Here is a 23,632-nt window from a genome sequence, read left to right as displayed (position 1 = left end):
TTATGTGAAAAGACCTAATCTATGCTTGATCCGTGTACCTGAATATGATGGGGAGAATGAATCCAAGCTGGAAAACATGCTCCAGGATATCATCCAGGAGAACTTCCCAAACCTAGCAAGGCAGTCCAACGTTCAAGTCCAAGAAATACAGAGAACTCCACAAAGATATTCCTTAAGAAGAGCAACCCCAAGGCACATAATTGTCAGATTCACTAGGGTTGAAATGAAGAAAAAAATGCTAAGAGCAGCCAGAGAGAAAGATCAGGCCACCCACAGAGGGAAGCCAATCAGACTCATAGCAGATCTATCTGCAGAAACCCTACAAGACAGAAGAGAGTGGGGGCAAATATTCAACATCCTTAAAGAAAAGAACTTTCAACCCAGAATCTCATATCCAGACAAATTAAGCTTCGTAAGTGAAGGAGAAACAAAATCCTCTATGGACAAGCAATTACTGAGAGATTTTGTCACCACCAGATCTGCCCTACAAGAGCTCCTGAAAGAAACACTAAGCACAGAAAGGAACAAATACCAGCCACTGCAAAAGCACACCAAATGGCAAAGACCAAAAATGCAATCAAGAAAATGAGTCAACTAACAGGCAAGAAATCCAGCCAGTAACAACATGGCAGGATCAAATTCACACATACAATATTAACATTGAATGTAAATGGCCTAAATGCCCCAATCAAAAAACACAGACTGGCAAACTGTATAAAAAGTCAAGACCCATTGGTGTGTTGTATTCAGGAAACCCATCTCACATACAAAGACATGCACAGACTCAAAATTAAGGGATAGAAGAAGATTTACCAAGTAAATTGAGAACAAAAAAGAGCAGAGGTTGCAATCCCAGTCTCTAATAAAACGGACTTCAAACCAGCAATGATCAAAAGAGACAAAGAAGGGAATTACATAATGGTAAAAGGATATATCCAACAAGAAGAGCTAACGATCCTAAATATATATGCACCCAACACAGGAGCACCCAGATACAAAAAGCAAGTTCTTAACCACTAAAAACTAGATTTAGACTCCCACACAATAATAGTGGGAGACTTTAACACTCCACTGTCAATATTAGACAGATCAATGAGACAGGAAATTAACAAGGACATCCAGGACTTGAATAGAGGGCTGGACCAAGCAGACCTAACAGAGATATACAGAATGTTCCACCTCAAATCCACAGAATATATATTTTTCTCAGCACCACATTGCACTTACTCTAAAATTGACCACATAATTGGAAGCAAATCACCCCTCAGGAAATGCAAAAGAATGGAAATAATAACAAACAGTCTATCAGACCACAGTGCAATCAGATTAGAACTCAGGATTAAGAAACACACTCAAATCCGCACAACCACTGGGAAACTGAACAACTTGCTTCTGAGTGTTGACTGGATAAACAATGAAATGAAGGAAGAAATAAAGATGTTCTTCGAAACCAAACAAAATGAAGACGCAACTTAGTAGAATTTCTGGGACACCTTAAAAGCAATGTCAAGAGGGAAATTTATAGTAATAAATGCCCACATGAGAAACAAGGAAAGATCTAAAATTGACACCCTATCATCAAAATTGAAAGAACTAGAGGAGGAAGATAAAAAAAAACTCAAAAGCTAGCAGAAGACAAGAAATAACTAGGATCAGAGCAGAACTGAAGGAGATAGAGACACAAAAAAACCCTTCAAAAAATCAATAGATCCAGGAGCTGGTTTTTTGAAAAGATTAACAAAATAGGCCGCTAGCCAGACTAATAAAAAAGAAAAGAGAGAATAATCAAATAGATGCACTAAAAAAGATAAAGGGGATATCACCACTGATCCCACAGAAATACAAACGACCATCAGAGATTACTACAAACAGCTCTATGCACATAAACCAGTAAACCAAGAAGAAACGTATACATTCCTGGATACTTGTACTCTATCAAGACTAAACCAGGAGGAAGTTGAAACCCTGAAAAGACCAATAACAAGGGCTGATGTTGAGGCAGCAATCAATAGCCTATTAACCAAAAAAAGTCCAGGTCCAGACAGGTTCATGGCCGAATTCTACCAGACGTACAAAGAGGAGTTGGTTCCATTCCTTCTGAAACTGTATCAAACAATACAAAAAGAGGGATTCCTCCCTAACACATTTTATGAGACCAACATCATCCTGATACCAAAACCAGGCAGAGACTAAAGTAAAAAAGAAAATGTCAGGCCAATATCCATGATGAACATTGACACAAAAATCTTCAATAAAATACTGGCAAACTGAATGCAATGGCACATCAAAAAGCTTATTCAGCACGATCAAGTAGGCTTTATCCTGGGGATACAAGGCTGGTTCAGCATATGCAAGTCCATAAACGTAATCCATCATATAAACAGAACCAAAGACAAAAACCACATGATTATTTCAATAGATGCAGAGAAGGCCTTCGACAAAATTCAACAGCCCTTCATGCTAAAAACTATCAATAAACTAGATATCGACAGAACATATCATAAAATGATAAAAGCTATTTATGACAATATCGTACTGAACAGGCAAAAACTGGAGGAATTTCCTTTGAAATCTGACACTAGACAAGAATGCCCTCTGTCACCACTCCTATTCAATATAGTACTGGAAGTTCTAGGCAGAGCAATCAGGCAAGAAAAAGAAATAAAGGGTCTTCGATTAGGACAGGAGGAAGTCAAACTGTCTCTATTTGCAGACGACATGATTGGACATTTAGAAGACCCCATTGTCTCAGCCCAGAATCTTCTCAAACTGATAAGCAACTTCAGCAAAGTCTCAGGATACAAAATCAATGTGCAGAAATCACAAGCATTCCTATATACCAATAACAGACAAACAGAGAGCCAAATCAAGAGCGAACTCCCATTCACAATTGCTACAAAGAGAATAAAATATCTAGGAATACAACTAACAAAGGATGTAAAGGACCTCTTCAAGGAGAACTACAAACCATTGCTCAACAAAATAAAAGGGGACATAAACAGATGGAGAAACATTCCATGCTCATGTTTAGGAAAAATCAATATTGTGAAAATGGCCATACTGCCCAAAGTAATTTGCAGATTCAACGCTATCCCCATCAAGCTACCAATGACCTTCTTCACAGAACTGGAAAAAAACATCTTAAACTTCATATAGAATCACAAGAGAGCCCGCATAGCCAAGACAATCCTAAGCAAAAAGAACAAAGCTGGAGGCATCACACTACCTGACTTCAAACTATACTGTTGGTACCAAAACAGAGACAAATACCAATGGAACCGTACAGAGGCCTCAGAAGCAACACCACACATCTACAACCATCTGATCTTTGACAATTCTCACAAAAACAAGCAATGGGGAAAGGACACCATGTTTAATAAATGGTGTTGGGAAAACTGGCTAGCAATGTGCAGAAAGCAGAAACTGGAACCCTTCCTGTCACCTTACACTAAAATTAACTCCAGATGGATTAAAGATTTAAACATAAAACCTAACACCATAAAAACACTAGAAGAAAATGTAGACAAAACCATCCAGGACATAGCATAGGCAAGGACTTTATGACTAAAACACCAAAAGTAATGGCAACAAAAGCCAAGATAGACAAAGGGGATATAATTAAAATTCAGAGCTTCTGAGCAGCAAAAGTAACCATCATTTGAGCAAACTGGCAACCAACAGAATGGGAAAAACTTTTTGCAGTCTACCCATCTGGCAAAGGGCTAATATCCAGAATCTACAAAGAACTAAAACAGATATACAAGAAAAAAGCAAACAAACCCATTCAAAAGTGAGCTAAGGATATGAACAGACACTTTTCAAAAGAAGACATATATGAGGCCAACAAACATATGAAAAAATGCTCATCGTCACTGGTCATTAGAGAAATGCAAATCAAAACCACACTGAGATACCATCTCACGTCAGTTAGAATGGCGATCACTAAAAAATCTGGAGACAACAGATGCTGGAGAGGATGTGGAGAAATAGGAACACTCTTACATAGTTGGTGGGAGTGTAAATTAGTTCAACCATTGTGGAAGACAGTGTGGCGATTTCTCAAGGATCTAGAAATAGAAATTCCATTTGATCCAGCAATCCCATTACTGGGCATATACCCAAAGAACTATAAATTGTTCTAGTATAAAGACACATGCATATATACGTTCATTGCAGCCCTGTGTACAATAGCAAAGACCTGGAACCAACCCAAATGCCCATCAATGATAGACTGGACAAAGAAAACCTGGCACACATACACCATGGAATACTACGCAGCCATAAAAAAAAATGATGAGTTCGTGTGCTTTGTAGGGACTTGGATGAATCTGGAAACCATCATTCTCAGCAAACTGACACAAGAACAGAAAACCAAACACCGCATGTTCTCACTCATAGGCAGGTGTTGAACAATGAGAACACGTGGATTCAGGGAGAGGAGCATCACACCCTGGGGGCAGTTGGGGGGCTCTAGGGAAGGGACAGTGGGGGGTGGGGAAGGATAACATGGTTCAGAAATGCCAAATATAGTCAGAGGAGGAATAGAGGCAGCAAACCACCTGGTTATATATGCACCTATGCAACAACCCTGCATGACCTGCACATGTACCCTAGAACCTAAAGTTAAAAAAAAAAAAAAAAAAAAGAGAGAGAGACAGATAAGGATACAGATACATACAAAGGGAAGGCCATGCAAAGACATCAGAGAAAGACAACCATTTACAAGCCAAGGAGAGAGGCTTTAGAAAAAGCCACATTTTATTTTAGACTTCTAGCCTCCAGAATTGTGAAAACAAAATTTTCTGTTGTTTAAGCTACCTTGTTTATGTTCCTTTGTTATGGTCGCCCTAGCAAGCTAATGTAAGACTCATCACCTCTTCTGGGATAGATAAAAGAGATCTTTATTATAAGAGCAATGTAATGTCATTAGAGTTTTAGATATAAGAGTGGTATAATCATATTTATATATTTATGAACTCACTTTGGCTTTTATTTGGAAACGGATTAGAACTGGCTGAACTGTATGTAGAGAAACCATTTTGGAGGCTACCACATGAGTCCAGGCAAGACACAGTGACTTGATCAAATGTGATGGCAGCAGTGATAGAGAAAAGTGAAAAATTTGGGGGTAATGTTCAGAGGTAGACAAGACAACACTTGATGACAGATTTCAGTTGGGATAAAGGGCAGTGAAAAAATAGAAGGAGTCAAAAATGACTCTCAGGTTTCTGGCAGAAGAAGCTGGAGGGATGGAACTGAGATTAGAAACTCTAGAGCTGCAGATCTGAAGAAGGGCAGGATCCAAAGTATAGTTTCAGATACAATTAGCTTGATATGTCTGCAAGATTTCCTTGAAATATAAAATATATAAGTATGGAAAGCCAAAAAAGAGATTTAGGTAAGGGATAGACATTTGGGAGTCACTGATATCTTGATGATATTTAAAACCATAAAAGTGCATGAAATTGCCCAGGAAAAGAATGTATTTTCCCAGATCGTATGGGACCAAAAAAAAAAAAAAAAAAAAAAAGTATGAAAAGAGAGGTAGCTTGAGGCGGAGCCATGAGGAAATTCCAATATCCAGGGTAGGTTGGTGTTCAATAAATGTTGAATATCGCCAGCTTCGTTAATGTTTTCTGCATAGTATTTTCAAATGTACAGTGGACATGCATTACATGAATCAAAATAAATCAGTGAGTGAGTATACAGGCAATACAACTGGATGGCATATTTAAAAATCTTCCATTTTCCTGTAAAACCCATTGAAGTCACTAATATTGCTAACTAAACACACAGAGACTGGAAGACTTTCTCTCTTCTGCTTGAACATATAAGATTACAATTAAGAACTTAAGAAATCCATTACTTATATTGTCCATGCTGATCTCATGCACTAGTACCAAACTCAGACTTTCTGCACCTAATCTAAAAACAATGTAAAGTGAAAATGAAAGTGCAAAGATTAATATGCTGTCAGTTTTTTAAAAGAGAAGACAGATATATTTATTCACCCATTCCTTTTTATTTTTAATTTGTAATCCTATCTATGAGTACCTGGATAATGTTGCACATAACCATTAGCAAAATTCCCACGGAAATAGAATTTAGTAAGGTCTTCAGAAAGGTCTGACTTGATGAAAGCTGACACTAAAAATACCCTCTGTTTTCCCATTAGTTAGGAATTAGGAACACATACACATTTTTCAAGAGAGAAATGCATTAACCTCTTCACAAATTGCCCAAGCAGAAATATCCTCTAAATAATACAGATATAAACAGTTAAGAATTAAACCAAATTTACATTGCTTAGCTTTCAACCTCAAATTGGCTGTCAGAATTAAAAATGATACAATTATCTTTTCACCTGGAAAATCAGGAGATAGGATATTCCAGTAAAAGAAATACTACTAAACTCTTGGACAAGTTGAATGTGAAAATACTTTGCTGGGTATGTAAAGAGGAATTTTTCTCTTTAGTTATAGAAATAAAAGGCAGAGATAAAACGTAAATAATATTTCAAGTCTTACTGAATGAGTTTATATAACAAAACTCATTAGGCGCCATTTACTAAATATGTCTATAGATATATTCTCTATAACTATATACAATTATAGATGATTGTAAATAAATTCCAGTATCGCTGTTATTTGTTGACAATCTTTACTAAGTATTATTGTTCAAAAACCTAGGGATATAATTTCAGCTCCACCACAGGCTAAATAAACCATGAAACTCTGCTCATACGTACAACCGTTAGTCATTTCTCTCATCCACAACATTCAGTCATTCAATAAATATTAAAAGAATAACAAGTGCTGTCCAAGAAAAATGCTCATGATACAAAGAAGAATGTGCCATGGCAAGAAATAGACTCTTCACCAAAGAAAAATCTTCTCTATGTTTGCAGGTTGCCCTTTATAACTAAGCTCCCAAATATGGGAAGAATTGTACATTTGGCAGTGAGGGAGAAAGGGATTATCTTCCCATCTTTCTAACCCATGAAATCAATATTGGCAACCACAGGGTCAATAATTGATGTCACGATTAGCTCTGACTCAAAGGGCATACCAGCCTGAGAAGGTACATGCAAAGCATCCTAGGCAGAGTGAATGAACAAATTTCCACTTTTCTGTGATGCAGCCTAACTACATTATCTCCCAAGATTCTTTCCAATTCTATGATTCAAGAATGCTGAAAAGTACACCTATGTATGCAAGTTAAACTAGTGAATGGAGGTAGGTAGAACCACAAAATGTCAGTAAGAAAACACTTCAGCAATATCCAGGCCCAATCCTCTTACTTAATAGATGAGGAAAATGGTGCCCCAAAAGGTAAAATAACTCATAAAATATATAAAAGTGTAACATGTCATTATTCTTTCCCTGCATTACTACGGTAACTTGAGATTGTTATAGCACTTTCACCAGTATATGAAGATGATATATAGAACCTACATCCTAATTAGTTTGCACAATTACTTCCATTCAATAGCTCATTATATACAGAAGTATATAAAAGCTTTGCTGAAGGTAAACATTTTGATAAATATAGCTGACAGGATGTCACACTGTCTTACGTATTAAGAGGTATAATGCAAGGTTAAAGTCTTCCATTTCTCAAAAATGGTCTAAAAAATACTGTATAATCAAATCTCTTTGTATCTGTTACACCAATTAGACTAACAAAATTTTCACAGCCACTGTGAACATTTTACAAACATTAATACAATACCATTGCCAAGTTTAAAAAGTTAGGTTTTGTTAAGGTTAGAATTCTAATTCCCAACATTTAAAGTTAGCCCAGTAAATATACTAAATAATGATCATTTTCACCTGAATTTCAGCTGATCTCTGTTGGTACCTCAAGCCCTGTGATTCCAAAGACTTCATTAAAATATTATGCAGTCCAGCATTCCAAAACCTCACAGGAATGTCCCCACTCTTTAAGAAGGGCACTGGGCAAACTGAAACTCCCGAGCTTATATCAAAGTTTTTGAGCTTACAAAAGACAACTGCCAGAAATACATGGAATATACCACAAAAGGCATTTTCCCAGTGTTAAATCAATCAAATTATAACTTTTCTTTATTTTTGAAAAGTATGATTTAGCAAAAGGACTCCATATTTAAGAATATAAGCAGCAAAAACAAATTCTAAACTTCTTAGCATGGCATTCAAGACTTTCAAAACCTGGCCTATGGCTCCTACATACTCATCTCTCAACATCCTTTTAGTGCACTGCATGTGCAGACAGTACGGAAGTACCAGTAGTGTTTTACGTACTGATCTCTGGGTCTTTGTTCCTGCTGTCTCTTGTGTTCTCCTAACAGTGCTTCCAATTGCATGCATGCACATTCTGGTGCATAAGTAAACACGTGTGCACACACACACACACACCCCCCAAACGGTGATTTCATTTGGCTAGATCTTTTAGTATAGTGCAGTTCACATTATATCATTTTTCCTCTTAAGGAAAAAAATAACAAATATGGAAGATATCAGAATAAGTGGATTTTGTCTAAATGATTTCAATATTTTCCAATTATATTGTAGTATTTGCCCCCAGTGATGATAGTAATCTTGTAAATCTTGTGTACTCAGAAAACATATGGGCTAAACAGTACAGTAGTTAAACTTTAAGTATTTATCCTGTAGTTAGCTTAAAAAGTAGCATCTCACACTTGAAAGTCGCCACCTCAAGCTGGTTAAACCAGAAGTTTTTGTGTTTTATACATGTTTAGCTAAAAAGTATAACAATTTTAGCTGTCAACATAACAAACTGTCTTTGACCAGAAACCTTTATTCAGTATAAAAATTCTACAAGAGTGTGCATAAAATATTTTCATGATATGTTTAATTAGATACATTCATTTTGGCTGTTAGGACATTTGACTTGTTGTTTACATATTATATTTTCAGTTTGGCTAAAATACTACTTTGCTCCAGTGTAGATAAAACAATATGTTTGGCACTCATAACATCTCCATATTTTCCTTCTTAAAAATGGAATATGCTATGCATGAGCAGATCACAAATGTGGAGCCAATCAAAACACACCATGTATAGTTAGTATTCATTAACTGCAATTTATTATGTAGGTGCTGATATATCATTATGATTTTTAGCTTTAGCATTGAAATATTTAGCTATGGATGCTGAATATTATCAGCAAGATAAGAGATTTTGAATATGATTATTTAAAAATTTTGAAACAGTGAGAAATTAGGTTGAAAAGAGCATTGACAGCTAAAAACGAAGCATTTTCTGTACTAAATACTATAGGTTATGCTATAGTTTTCTAAGTATTTATAATTTATTCTAACGATAAGTACTTATCTGACTACTGAAACATTATATTTATAATAAGTACATTACTTAACTTTTCAAGACATGTGTTACTATCTTGGCTGAGGGATTCTGGGTAAATTACAAATAGCAAACTGAAATTCTATTGCTCCAGTGTGTAGTTTTAATGATTATGAGCTCAACATTCAAATTTAGGTTTCTCTTTCCTTTATAAAATGACTGTATTAGATTCACAGACAGAAATTTAAATGATGCATGTGTACTTTCAAGAGTTACTATGTATTTGGCACCCTTAAATCACCTAATGTAATTCACAGAGTAAGAAAAAGGTAAATGAAAACATATGCAGGCTTAATTTTTTTCTATCTTGTGCTGTCACATTAGTCTTCAAGGAAAAGAGGACCAATGTATGTACCTAAGTGAGTGTTAATTTGACAATTTAGTTAAATGTACACTTCTTGTCAGTGAATGGAAGCTCTGTTTCAGCAAAATAAAGAGCGAAAGCTCAGCATTTACTTCAAGTTATGAAGGGCATTGAGTTTATCATATAACGCACAATTGAAAATCTATTGTTAATTGTAGCACAATAATAGGAAACATCCTATTTTACCTCCAACACTTGTGGAACCAAATTCCTACAGACAGGCAGGTACAGTAACTAATTTGATAGAGTATGTGGCTAACTTAAGGCAGTAACTATCCAGAAGAAAATTAACCTCTAATGATGTCCCAAATACATGACCGATGAAAACTGGAGTTCATTTTTCCACATATATTGGCTCTCTACTAACCTAATTACCTGATTATAATTCACAAAACCTTCTTGGAATCAAGTGAACAAATGATGCATATTCTGGAAAAGTACACGGTTTAAATGAATTGATATATTTCTATAATCCTTAGTATATCTGGAGCTATAAGGTTTTTATTTTATGTTCGAAATATAATGTCTGTTGTGTACAACTGTGAATTCACGACAGTAACAGCTGATAGTTCAGTTTGTACTATGATACCTGAATAAAGGATGGAGCATGGGTTTTATTTGTAACTTAGTGAAAATAACACTGGAGAATTTAACTTACATTTTTTGGCAAAGGCTTTATGGAAATATTCATGTCTCAAACAATTCACCCACTTAAAGTATATAATTCAATAATTTTAAGAATGTTCATACAGTTGTACAACTATCACAATTAATTTTAGAACATTTTCATCACCCCCCAATGATACTGTGCTCTCCTGTCTTACCCCCTGCTCCCTCCTCTCCAGGTCCTAGGCAACCAGTAACCTTCTTTGTTCTTACAAATTTGCTTACTCTGGAAACCCTATCAATTTTGAATGGTATCATATATGTAGTCTTTTGTGACCAGTTTCATTCATTTACTATAATATTTTCAAGATTTATTCATGTTATAGTATGTATTAGCATATATTCTGTTTAGCAAGGTTTATATCTCAATTTAAGCAACTGAATTATTAAGGTTAGATTTTAAAATATAGAATTTAAAAAATCATATATGACACAAACACATGCTTAAATATAATATATGATAATGCTACTAACATGCTTTGATTCTCCTCTGACAATTAAGAAGATATGGCCAGGTGTGGTGGCTCACATCTGTAATCCTAGCATTTTGGGAGGCTGAGGTGGGTGGTTGGTTTTGGGAGGCTGAGGTGGGAGTTCGAGACTAAGTGTGGCAAAATGGTAAAACCCTGTCTCTACTAAAAATACGAAAATTAGCCTGGCATAGTGACGGGAGCCTGTAATCTCAACTCCTCCAGAGGCTGAGCCAGGAGAATTGCTTGAACCTGGGAGGCGGAGGTTGTAGTGAGTTGAGATGGTGCCATTGCACTATAGCCTGGGCAACAAAAGCAAAACTCCATCCCGCCCCCCACAAAAAAAAGATATTTCTGAATCATGCTCACATGTTTTTATATGCTTATTTGAAATTAATTTTTATTTTTTTTTCTGGCAATGTCTTACTCATACTTGAAGACTCTTCTCAAGTGTTGTCTCCTCTGCAAAACCTTGCCTGATTTCCTCTCCCCCTCCTATCAACTCGTTGCTTGCTTTGGTGCTGTACAGCACAGTTAGAATACTAACAGAGGTTAACACTTATCATGATATTTTTACAATGAAGGCTTCCAAAACATAGTGCGTTCCTTGAGGTCAAGGGTAGTACCATATATATATGTTTGTCTGTATCTATATACATATATATATATATATATATAAAATATACATATATATTATTATATATGTATATAATATATTATATATGTATATTATATATATATATATTTTTTTTTCCCATTTTATTTCTTTACTTTCCCTCTAAAAGAAGCCAGGATTAAATAAGAATGGGAGATACTTATATTACTTTTAAGTACAGTGATTTGCCATCATTAACATAATGGCAAAGCAAATCTAGCCATTAGCAGTATACACCTTATGATTTAGGATCGGATGTTCTACATACAACAAAACAGCATTGTAAAGTATGACATCTTTACTTCATTAATCTATTCAACTTTCTAATTATATACTTACTTTAACTGATTGCAAATTAAGCCATCAGATATACTCTGGTGCATTGATTTGTACAGAACATGGTATGTTTTATGGATTTTGAGACTAATTTCACTTGTTTTCAACATAGATTTTCGAGCAACACACTAGAGTGTTGGGGTTACAGCAATGATGAAGACAATGCATGCAATCTTTGTTTTCTTTGAGTATATGAGTCCAACAGAGACAAATAAACCAAGGTTACAAAATAATGTAAGTGCCATAATAGGCAAAGCATAGGGCACAGAGAATACACACTACACCTACATTCTGGAGTCAATAAAGGATTCCTAGTAGAACTGATATCTAATCTGATACCCAAAAGATAAATTTTTGGGAAAAAAGCAGGGTGGGGGATATTCCTACCAGCAGAAGAGAACATGAAAGAGAAAAGTAGACCAATCTACTAATAATTTAAATTTGTGATGATGGTGGCTTGAATTAGCATAGAAGCAGCTGAATATAACAGAAATACATAGATTTAAGAGCTATTTTGGAGGTAGGATCCACAAAACTCAGTGAAAGAAATGAGAATCAAAGATGAAACACAAGCATCTGCCTTGGGCAACTGAAAGATGGGTAGGGCCATTCACTGAGACAGGATGGGGACGAGGGAAGTAATCTTGAGGATGAAACAGAGGTTTGGAATTATGAGTTCAGTTTATGACATGTATTCTGAATTTATCTTTGGATAAGCATGTAGAAAAGACCAGCAGGCCATTAGATATACAAACTCAGCATCTGAGTTAGGGATCTGGGCTACAGATTAATAATTAAGAGTAATCAGGAGGGAGAAAAAACAGTCAGAAATTAGAGCTATGGGAACAAAGTACTGCCTAAGGCAAATGTGCCAAGAAGATCAAGAATAAATCCTTAAGGCAAACGAATAATTAAGAGACTGCCTTCAGAGGTAGGTTAAAACTAGAGGTAGGTCAGGGATACTAAAGAAAGAAAAATTTTTAAGGAGAGAGTGATTACAATGTCAACTGCTCCCAAGAATCCAAATGAGACAAGGACTGGTAAGTTTTTATTTTAGATTCAGTGATGAGAATGTTACTGATACTGGCAAAAGTATTTTGGTGTAGTAATGGGGAAAAGCCAAGCCCAGCCGACTAGAGGAATGAGTATACAGTAAAGAAATCAAGTAAATGTAGAGCAGGAATTGATAAACTATAGTCTGCAGGCCAAATGTGACCTGCTTTCAGTTTTTGGGCCAAAGCTGACCTGCTTTCAGGTTTTGTAAATAAAGGTTTATTGGAACACAGCCATACTCATTGTTTTATATGCTGTCTCAGGCTGCTTTTGTGTTATAACAGCAGAGCTGTATAGTCTGCAAATTTTAAATATTTACTATTTGGCCCTTTATAGAAGAAAGTTTGCCAACCTCTATTGTAGACAAATGTCTCAAATAATTAGTTCTATATACGAAAAGTGACCTAATAAGCTTCCATATTTCTCATGTTTACCATGAGGCTTGCCAGTTAGAAAGGCCTGTTGATATATAAGTGGAACTAAGTAAAAATCTGCTGTACTGAATACAGTGTAATTGCTCATCTCAAGGTTGAAATTTCAAGCCCTCTTCACTCTTATTTAATATATTGCTGTTTTACAGGAAAGGTTGGTGGCAGTTGCAGAGGCTGTTAGAACATATCTTTGGGTAAATAAAATACATCACTTAGCTCATATTTATATACATTTTATGACATTAATAATGACTGATATCATCTAAAGTTCTCTAAGAGAAAATAAATGCAATTTTAAGATTGATACTTTAAAAAAAGTAAATTGTGCCTTCAAGTTTTCTCTCTTTTCTATAGTTTATTAATAATAAATGCCTTTTTTGAATGGTAACTTTAGTTAGTTTCAAGTATTTTATTTTAATGAGTCATTTATTCATATGAATTCAATAAAAAATTTGAGGGTCCGTTTTTAAAACTCCAGTTCATCTACAAAAAGAAGTCAAAGGCTTGGATCAGAAACATCTCAAATGGACTGTTCAGCTTTTGCTTGTTATATGTAGTCTTTGCCTGGAATGACTACAGCATAACAAAGCTTCACAATTTGGTTTAATGTTTTGTATCTGTTAATGATTAGACAGGCTACATGCCTCTGTAGTCTAGTCATTAATATTAATGAGTTTTGTAACTGAGGCCAAGTTAATAAAACAAACTTTTAAATATCCTGTTTAAAAGTTCTCAATAATAATTTTGAACTTGAAATTGTTTTATAGAATTCTTTTATAGGGTTGGAAAATATACAAAGATTTCAAAGACATTTTCTATCTTGGATGGGGAAAAAAATGACAGAATGGTGAGACCATCTATCAAACATTGCTTTTTGATTACAGGTCACATATATGGCTGCTTCAAAATCATAGATTTAATGGAATAGGGAATTAAGACAGATTAGGAGGAGGGTTCTTCAAAAAGCTCATGGAAAAAGCATATTATGAAAAAACTATGCATGTATTTCACAATTCTTTTGCACCAAAATATACTAACTTTTCATAATATGCCTGAACAGGATCTAGTTTGAGGCAGTAAGAAGAATAAGATATTCATTTAAAAACAGCCCCTATTACAGCAAAATTAATTCTTCTAAAAATGAAGCAAGAACAAACATCAAATTTATGGTGAACTGTGGGTGAAATGTGGTGAAATCATTGATGCTTTATAAAGACTTGATGGAGACAATGCCCCAAAGAAATTAGTAGTTTACAAATGAATAACTTGTTTTAAGAAGGGATGAGACAACACTGAAGATGAAGCCCACAGTGACAGAGCATCCACATCCATTTGAGAGGGAAAAAAAAATCTTTTTCATGCCCTAAGAGAACTGAAAATTAACAGCAGAAACCAGAGCCAACACCACAGAAATCTCAATTGGTTCAGCTTACACAATTCTGATTGAAAGGTAAGTTGAGGAAACTGTCCACTAGATGGATGCCAAAACTCTTACCACCACCCAGATCAATTGCAGACAAGAGCAGAGCTTTCAATGAACATTTAAATGAATGGGATAAAGATTCTGAAGGATTTTGTCCAAGAATGGCAACAGGATATGTAATATGGCATTACCAGTATGATCCTGAAGACAAAGCACAATCAGAACACTGGCTACCTAGAGATGAAAATGGTCTAGTGAAGAGCTGAGGTTATGGCAACAGTGTTCTGGGATGCTCAAGTCATTTTGCCTACTCACTTTCTGGGATGCCAAAGAATGATAACATCTGCTTATCATGAAAGTGTTTTGAGAGCATTAGCCAAAGCTTCGGCAGAAAAACATCTAAGAAAGCTTCACTAGAGTCCTTTATGACCAGGACAATGCTCCTGCTCACTCCTCTCATCACACAGGGCCATTTTACAAGAGCTTCAATAGGGAGTCATTAAGCATCCATCTTACAGAACTGATTTGGCTCCTTTGACTTCTTTTTATTTCCTAATCTTAAAAAAATCTATAAAGAACACCCATTTTTCTTCAGATAGTAATGTAAAAAAAGACTGCACTGACATGGTTAAATTCCTCAATTCCAAAAGAACTGAGGGATGGACTAAATGGCTGGTATTATCGCTTAGACAAAAGTGTCTTGACCTTGATGGTGCCTGTGTTGGGAAATAAAATTTGTATCTTTTATTTTTATATTTTAATTGCATTTTACCTTGATCTTTTTTGAAGTACCCTCGTATTTCATAGACAACTGAATACAACATGGAAACAGGTTAAATTCATGTAATCCCAATGGGGTTACAAGTAATTTTTACTTTCATGTTAGATCTGCCTAACAAATATAAAACTGAGAGATTGGTGGTTATGAAAAATAACTCATTTATATCATAGAGTTGGGAAAAAGTAAATGATTTTGTAAAAGTAGAATATTTGCATGAACCAATATTATTTCTAGTAGCATGAAATAATGGCCTAAAAGTTTCCTTTTCGACATTTAAGCAAGGGCTGACTTAAATAAAAGTCTGCCAAATCTTGTAGAAGCAGCCAAGGACTATGCTGCAAATCAGAACACTTCCAAGTAGACATAGTCTCCTTCTAATTGGTCCAGACTAATGTGAAACCAGTATTTTTAGTAACAGAGATTACTAGTTCTCCTCTTAAAATGTTGATCTTTCATATTGGTAGCTTAGGAGTAAAAACCATATTAGTCATCATGCTCTCAGTTTGGTCATGGTTTAGAATGTTAACCAAATTTGTGGAGAATATTTATACTTATGTAGTAGAAACTAGATTTGAGATAGGAAATAAAAGTATACAAAGTGTATTAAGCAGAATTAGTAATACACCCTAACTTCTATTTGGGAATGCCTATTAAAATGATTATGTGAATTATATAAAGAATCATTATATAATCATATTTATATATAAAATTTATGTATTATATTTATTTATTTATTTATTTATTTGAGATGGCGTTTCACTCTTGTTGCCCAGGCTGGAATGCAATGGCGTGATCTTGATTCACTGCAACCTCGGCCTCCTAGGTACAAGCAATTCTCCTGTCTCAGCCTCCTAAGTAGCTCAGATTAAAGGCATGTGCTACTGCACGCAGCTAAGGTTTTTGTAGTTAGAAGAGACGGGTTTTCACCACGTTAGTCAGGCTGGTCCGAACTCCTGAGCGCAGGTGATCCACCTGCCTCGGCCTCCCCAAGTACTGGGATTATAGGCATGTGCCTCCGCACTCTGCCTAATTTATATATCATCTTTATATAATGGGAATGATTATATAAAGAAGCAGTATCCTTTTTCTTTCTAGTGCCTATGCCACTACCTAATCTGAAGCATTCATTTTTCAGAAATCAGAATGCTGAATTTGCTGAAATTCCTTTTCTTCAGTGTCTCCATTCCCTAGACCATTCTAAATGCAGATGCCAAATTCAGTTTTTCAAAATGCCACTCTCTACAAAAGCTAGGCAATATCTTCTCCATAACCAGCTGGAAAGTTCTACCTGTTTTGTCTAGAAGTTAAAGCTTTCTATAAACTGGTACCAGTCTAATTTTTCCTTTTTCAATTAAGAAATATTTAAAATGTTAAAATTACAGGAACCAATAAATGAATATAACAGATATCCCTGTAACCAACACCCGGATATAACAACATATTAACTTTTTTGCTTTTGAAAAGCCTAAATAAAGCATCCAGTTAAAGACTGCCATTCATCCCATCTCCTTCCCTTTAGTAAAGGGATAAAACCTTGGTGTAAATAAAAATGTAAAGCAGGAAATAAGAAACAATGAACAAAAGACTTAAAAATATAAAAACAGAATTCTTCATTATGTCAAGATAAAAAGAATAATTTTTTAAAATGCTAACCATTTACTAACCTTAGATCAGGAGGTTTGAAAGTCTGAAAATAATAATAAAAATGGAAACTAATACATCTTCTCCTTTCCTTTCAAATTTGTGACAGAGGTGAAATTAACCTAGTTTCTGGAGATGGAATTAAAATATACAGAAATGAGATAAAAAAGTATACACTAATTCTCTCATCCTATATCTTATTCTTCTTAACAAAAGGTAAAAAAGACTGGCAAATCATAGCCTAGGAAGGGGGCTTTAATAACCTATATGTATGCAAACCAAGATGGCTTACAACCTAAGCAACCAAAATAACTGGCAAAAATCAATGCCTTCTTTTTTCCACTTACGGAAAAGTTGGGGGAAAAGGGAAACTTAAAGAGGCGAAAATATTTGAGATGAATCAGTATGGTATTTTAAAAAAAAAGGGAAAACTATAAAATTTAAAACATACAATTATACAAATATCATAAAAAGTAACATTACAATGCCTGAAAACAGATACCAGGTAAAAATATGGCTTGGACTAATCCAATTTTTCTAACTTGAACTGCATAATATTTTTTATTTTACTGCCTGAAATCCAAAAGTCAATATAACCTATAAAATAAAATGTGAAAGTCATAAGGAGAAATCACACTGTATAACAACCTCAGTATAACTTGGTTCATAAGTTGGGGCAGGAAATTACGGGTTTGTGGGTGGCCCCAAATTTCTCCAAGTGGATTAGCTTTCCCCTTAAAGGCTAGGGAGAAAATCTTTCCTCTAGAAATACTATAATCAGAAAACAATATTTCAGTCCTTTGAAATAAAGTGAATAATAAAGTGTATTTTTATACAGGTTTTATGTCAGTTTTTAATAAAACATAAATGTGGGAAAAAAATTCATGACAGTAAAAACAAATTTTTATTATCAGTGCAACTATCTGTTGTGGTACTTTAAATATTGTCAGGTTATAGAAAGAGACTTAAAGAGTGTAATAGAAGTAGTTCCTGTAGAAAGCAGGTTTACTATTGTTGTATCAACTCTGATCTATTAGTTCAGCTTACGGAAAATGTCCTTTAAGATTAGATGTAAAAAAATCCATAAAATATTTTATAACATTTTCATATGAAATAAATGTTAATCCTTAGCATCTCTGCCAGATTTCAGTTTGGGTAACTGCTTTCCATTGAAATATACCCCTTTAGTTAAAAAGAAAAATATAACAATTTGACCTTTAAAAAATCTATAATTTGGATATATAATTAACACATTAATGATTATATAAACTTCCAATTTTAAGTTGAAAACATGCATTACATTCAAAGGTCTACGTAAGCATAAATATTTTTCTTTTTCATATAGTCAAATTAACTTTGGGTACTGCATTTTTCTCAAAACAAGGCCTTTGTTCTCATTGCCCCCTCTAGTGAGGTCTTCCTCTAATTAATTTCACTTGACAGAATCCTGCCCATTCTTTAAGGGTCAGCTACGCACTTCTTCCATGAGGCCTTCCCCACCTCCCAAAAGGAATGAAGCTCTCTCTGAGGGTCAGTGTCTTCCACATTTGAGCCAGTAATGCAGCACCTAACACATACTGCCTTACACTGTGTTTTTTTTTTTTTTCCTCCTGAATATGTATCATTTTTCTAGTAGGAAGAAAGCTTCTTAAGGGTAGGATCTTGTCTTCATTTTAGTATAGCAAAATGGTTAAGAGTGTGATCTCTGGTGTTAAACAGTATGTGTTTTAAGCCAGTCTTCCCAAATCACTGGCTGTATGACCTTGAGCAAATTATGAAATCTTCTGTGGCTCATCTTCTTCATTTGCAACATGGGATAATAATAGCACCTACCTGACAGGGGTATGAGAACTTATTGCAAGTGTTTGCAATCACTGTCATCATCATAATTTTTTATGTTCCACATGTACATAGCCCAGGGCCTTGAATATAATAGATGTTTAATAAATGCTCGTTAACTTGAACTTTTTTGAGTTTTCAAACTAAATAGAAAATAAAGCCATATGGAAAATGCTGAGTAAGGAAAACAAAAACTCTCATATGTAATGTTTTAAATAAGCAATAAGTAGATAAACAAATTTAAGCATGTCGCGTTATGTAAATGTCCCAATAAATTACTTTTTGGAAAGTGTGTAACATCACTGCTTAAATATAACCTAAATATGATTACAATTCAGAAAGCTATTCTCATACCTATAGGTTATCTGAGAGGCCCTTTACATAAATAATCAAGGTCAATTTCAACAGTACTATCAGAACTTAATGAAAAATCCTGACTTTTGGGAATAGTGAAAAAAAAAAAAAGCCAATATGCAGAATATTATGCTCTAGCAGAGAGATCATGTAGAGAGTTGGCCTCCTTTCCCACATAACATTGCTTAGTATTAAATTGCAATTTCTAGCTCTCTTTAGATGTAATGTCTCTTGAACAAAGACCACCAATAATGCAAAATGGTGTTATTTTGTGAAGTAGACAAAAATGTCTGTAATAGAGTAAGGCTCTGAAATTAATTTCACTGGTGACCAAATCCAGAGACTAAGCCATAATATCAAAAACACTTTCTCTATTCTTTTTTAATGAACACATAAAAACAAAATGAAATGTTAGCTACTCTGAATATAGGCAGTATCTGAGATTTTTAGGGCATGAATGTATTCATGGTAAGCTATATAAATACATATCATTTACATTGAATGGACTTGCTTTAAACATCAAATAATGTTCTGGGCTAAAAGCACTGACCATACTTTGCATTACATGACACCTATTTTTCAAGGAGCTCAAGACATTTTGCAAAAACTGACAGAAATTGTATCGGTCTTCATCAAGCTCCTACGGAAAAAAAGGAAGTGGAAAAATTAGCAATATGGGACAGTGCTCAGACCTAACAGTCATAAAGGAGATCACAATGTTATGTAAATGGGTGGGCCTCTGGTTTCTGTTTTCAAATGAAGCCTTGACTTGACCTTTACATGACTTTGTAGTTAATGCTCTCTCATCATCTGATAAGAGAGGAGATGAAAATAAAATCTTTGCATGCTAAGTGCTACAGTGAATGTAATAGTAATGTCAGGTGCCATGAAATGAATTGTCAAATTATAGACCTAGATTTTAGTGAAGGGATATTCTGACACTGAGCTTTCACTAAGCAGTAATTTTTGTTAACTACTAAAGGGAATAAACTAAAATATTTAACACTTCTATGGCTTCATATGTATATTCAAAATTTGACCTGAATTACAGTTTAAGAAACCTGCAGAAGAGAACCCTCTTTCTTCCCCGTACTTTAATCACTAAAAATCCTCTAAGAAGAATGTACACCTGGGAAAGCAGGGCTAGGTGGATCCTATACAGCAAGAGGCAGTTGGGAAACAGACAGTTTGACTTGATTTAGGGGCCACTCCTAAAAGCTCTGAAGCTCTTGCATTTTACACAATAGATAAACAGGTTCACACTCTGAATAAAGTGTAGCTCTCTCTAACTCTTAATCTTTTCAGGAAGGACGGTCAACAAAAGAGTCAAAACTCTGTAAAATATTTTAAGATATTTATTCTGAGCCAAATATGAGTGACCACGGCCTGTGACACAGCCCTCAGAAGGTCCTGAGAACATGTGCCCAAGGTGGTCAGGGTACAGCTTGGTTTTATATATTTTTAGGGAGGCATGAGACAGCAATCAAATACATTTAAGAAATGAGTTGGTTTGGTTCAGAAAGGCAGGACAACTCAGAGTGGGGGCAGAGTCCAGGCTACAGGTAAATTTAAAGATTTTCTGGCTGACAATTGGTTGAGTTTATCTGAAGACCTGGGAAAGGAATGTTTAGGTTAAGATAAAGGACTTTGGAGACCAAGTTTTATTGTGCAAAGGAATTTCTCAGAGAGCAGACTTCAAAGACAGAATAGGTGTCTTATCTAAACTAAAAGGGTGCCAGGCTATGAGTTGATTATCTCCTGGGTCTGGAAAGAAAGAAAGGAAAACAAAGGAGAAAGGGGAATCTCTACAGGATGTGGATTTTTCCCACAAGAGACTTTGCAGGACAATTTCAAGGTATGGCAAGAAAATGTATTTTGGGGTTAAATATTTTTTCCTCATCTTGTAATGTTATGCCAGAATTAGACTGAAAAGTAAGTCATGATACACAGGGTCAAATAAAACCCATCTGATGAGAATTTGTGATTTGCAGGGCATGACACCCTAGGCCCCTTAAGTAGGAAATTGGGCAAGATAAAAAATCAGAGCTTAGTCCCCAGTTCCAATTCAAAAGTATTTTAGTGTTTCACATATGTTTTTAAAAAGTCCTCCGACAGCAAAAATATGAACTATTCATTTTCTTAAATACATGTGTATATAAGAATTGCTTATATATTCATGAAGAACTTCTGCACAACCATAGACATTTTAAATCATGACAGCCAATATCAAACCAAATAACAAACAATTAAAAAATAAGCTTAGCATGACAACCAATATAAGCCAATTTCAAACAATTTCATGCTTTCCCTTTGTAAGATTAACTATTTCATTATAGTCACTAAAGATATTTCCAAACCACTGTTTTCAAATTTTATACACTTCTTAAAAAAAGAAACAATGATGCCTGATAATATGTACATTCGCCATTTTAAATGCCAGATCGTAACATATTTAATGTAGAAATATTGCCAGATATTGTGCAAATGGGCCTAACTGGTACCTCAAATCATTTTGGGAATAAGTAATGAAGCTATAAAAATTGTTTTCATATTGTTGGTACAAAATATAAGCACAAAATGCTTAGGCATTGTATCTTCAGCTCACTTCAGAGTAAAAACCTGGGAATACATACACTTAATAACCAACACTTACAAAATAATCCACTTTTATAATGAGTAGAGTTATACATTTAAAAATAATTAACATACTTGAAAAACACTGGCCCTAAATTCAGTCTTCAACTCTAAGAAAATCATATTTTAATTGGTAATGATGAAATCCAGGCATTTGTCTTGGTATAGTCTTAGTAATTAAGAAACTGAAGAATTATGGATAAAACAAAAACACATAGGTGTATCATCTGTAAATTCTCTTAGGTCTAATTTTGGGCCTTTAACAACTGTTCTCTTTAAAGTTAATTTCAAAAGGCAAGACAAAGAAATTGGTTCATAACATTTATTAAACTTCTATTCTGTTGAAAACTATATTATTAACTGATACTTCAGCAGTTTTGAGGGATGTAGAAATTTTAACATAACTGGTGAGCGTATGGCAAAAAATGAAAATATACATAACCAGATCCAAGCAGAAAAGGATGAGAGGAGACACTGATCAGAACAGTATAGCATCTAAAAGAAAACTACCAGCTCCACCTTACTTTCCTTATCTGTAAGTGGAAAAAATAATACAAACTTACCTCAAAAGATTGTGCTAAAAATCATATGAGATATAATGTGCTTAGAATAGTCAAGGATACAAAGTACTCAAGAAAAATTAGCTAATTATTATTATAAGACTAAACGGAAAAATATTTCTGAAGTCACAACACTTAAGAATGGCTATCCCCATCAAGCTACCAATGACCTTCACAGAACTGGAAAAAACCACCTTAAACTTCATATGGAACCAAAAGAGAGCCTGCATACCCAAGACAATCCTAAGCAAAAAGAACAAAGCTGGAGGCATCATGCTACCTGACTTCAACTACACTACAAGGCTACAATAATCAAAACAGCACGGTACTGGTACCAAAACAGAGATATAGACCAATGGAACAGAGCAGAGGCCTTGGAGGAAACGCTACACATCTACAACCATCTGATCTTTGACAAACCTGACAAAAACAAGCAATGGGGAAAGAATTCCCTGTTTAATAAATGGTGTTGGGAAAACTGGCTAGCCATGTGTAGAAAGCAGAAACTGAACCCCTTCCTGACACCTTACACTAAAATTAACTCCAGATGGATTAAATACTTAAACATAAGACCTAACACCATAAAAACCCTAAAGAAAACCTAGGCAAAACCATTCAGGACATAGGCATAGGCAAGGACTTCATGATTAAAACACATGCATTGACAACAAAAGCTAAAATAGACAAATGGGATCTAATTAAATTTCAGAGCTTCTGCACAGCAAAAGAAACTATCATTAGAGTAAACTGGCAACCAACAGAATGGGAAAAATTTTTTTGCAATCTACCCATCTGACAAAGGGCTGATATCCAGAATCTACAAAGAACTAAAACAGATTTACAAGAAAAAAACAAACAAATCCATTCAAAAGTGGGCAAAGGATATGAAAAGACACTTTTCATAAGAAGACATATATGAGGCCAACAAACATTTGAAAAAATGCTCATCATCACTGGTCATTAGAGAAATACAAATCAAAACCACATTGAGATACCATCTCACGTCAGTTAGAATGGCGATCACTAAAAAATCTGGAGACAACAGATGCTGGAGAGGATG

General features: G+C 34.8%; 1 protein-coding gene across 3 annotated transcripts in view; it reads right to left on the bottom strand.

Annotated features, from left to right (window-relative positions):
• The window catches only part of COMMD10 (COMM domain containing 10), a 213,141-nt gene that overhangs the window by 12,711 nt on the left and 176,798 nt on the right, over nt 1-23,632 (bottom strand). The window contains exon 6 of one of the 3 annotated variants that reach the window (XM_017502041.2): nt 21,104-21,142. The exons of the other annotated variants lie outside the window; for them this stretch is intronic. Coding sequence (XP_017357530.1) covers nt 21,119-21,142 — 24 coding nt within the window. The 3' untranslated portion in view covers nt 21,104-21,118. Of the gene's footprint in view, nt 1-21,103; nt 21,143-23,632 lie in introns of those variants that run through there. 3 annotated transcript variants of the gene reach the window in all.

Source organism: Cebus imitator, unplaced genomic scaffold (assembly GCF_001604975.1).
Source record: "Cebus imitator isolate Cc_AM_T3 unplaced genomic scaffold, Cebus_imitator-1.0 Scaffold288, whole genome shotgun sequence".
In the NCBI taxonomy this organism is placed as follows: domain Eukaryota; kingdom Metazoa; phylum Chordata; class Mammalia; order Primates; family Cebidae; genus Cebus; species Cebus imitator.
This window is presented reverse-complemented; position numbering and strand designations above follow the sequence as displayed.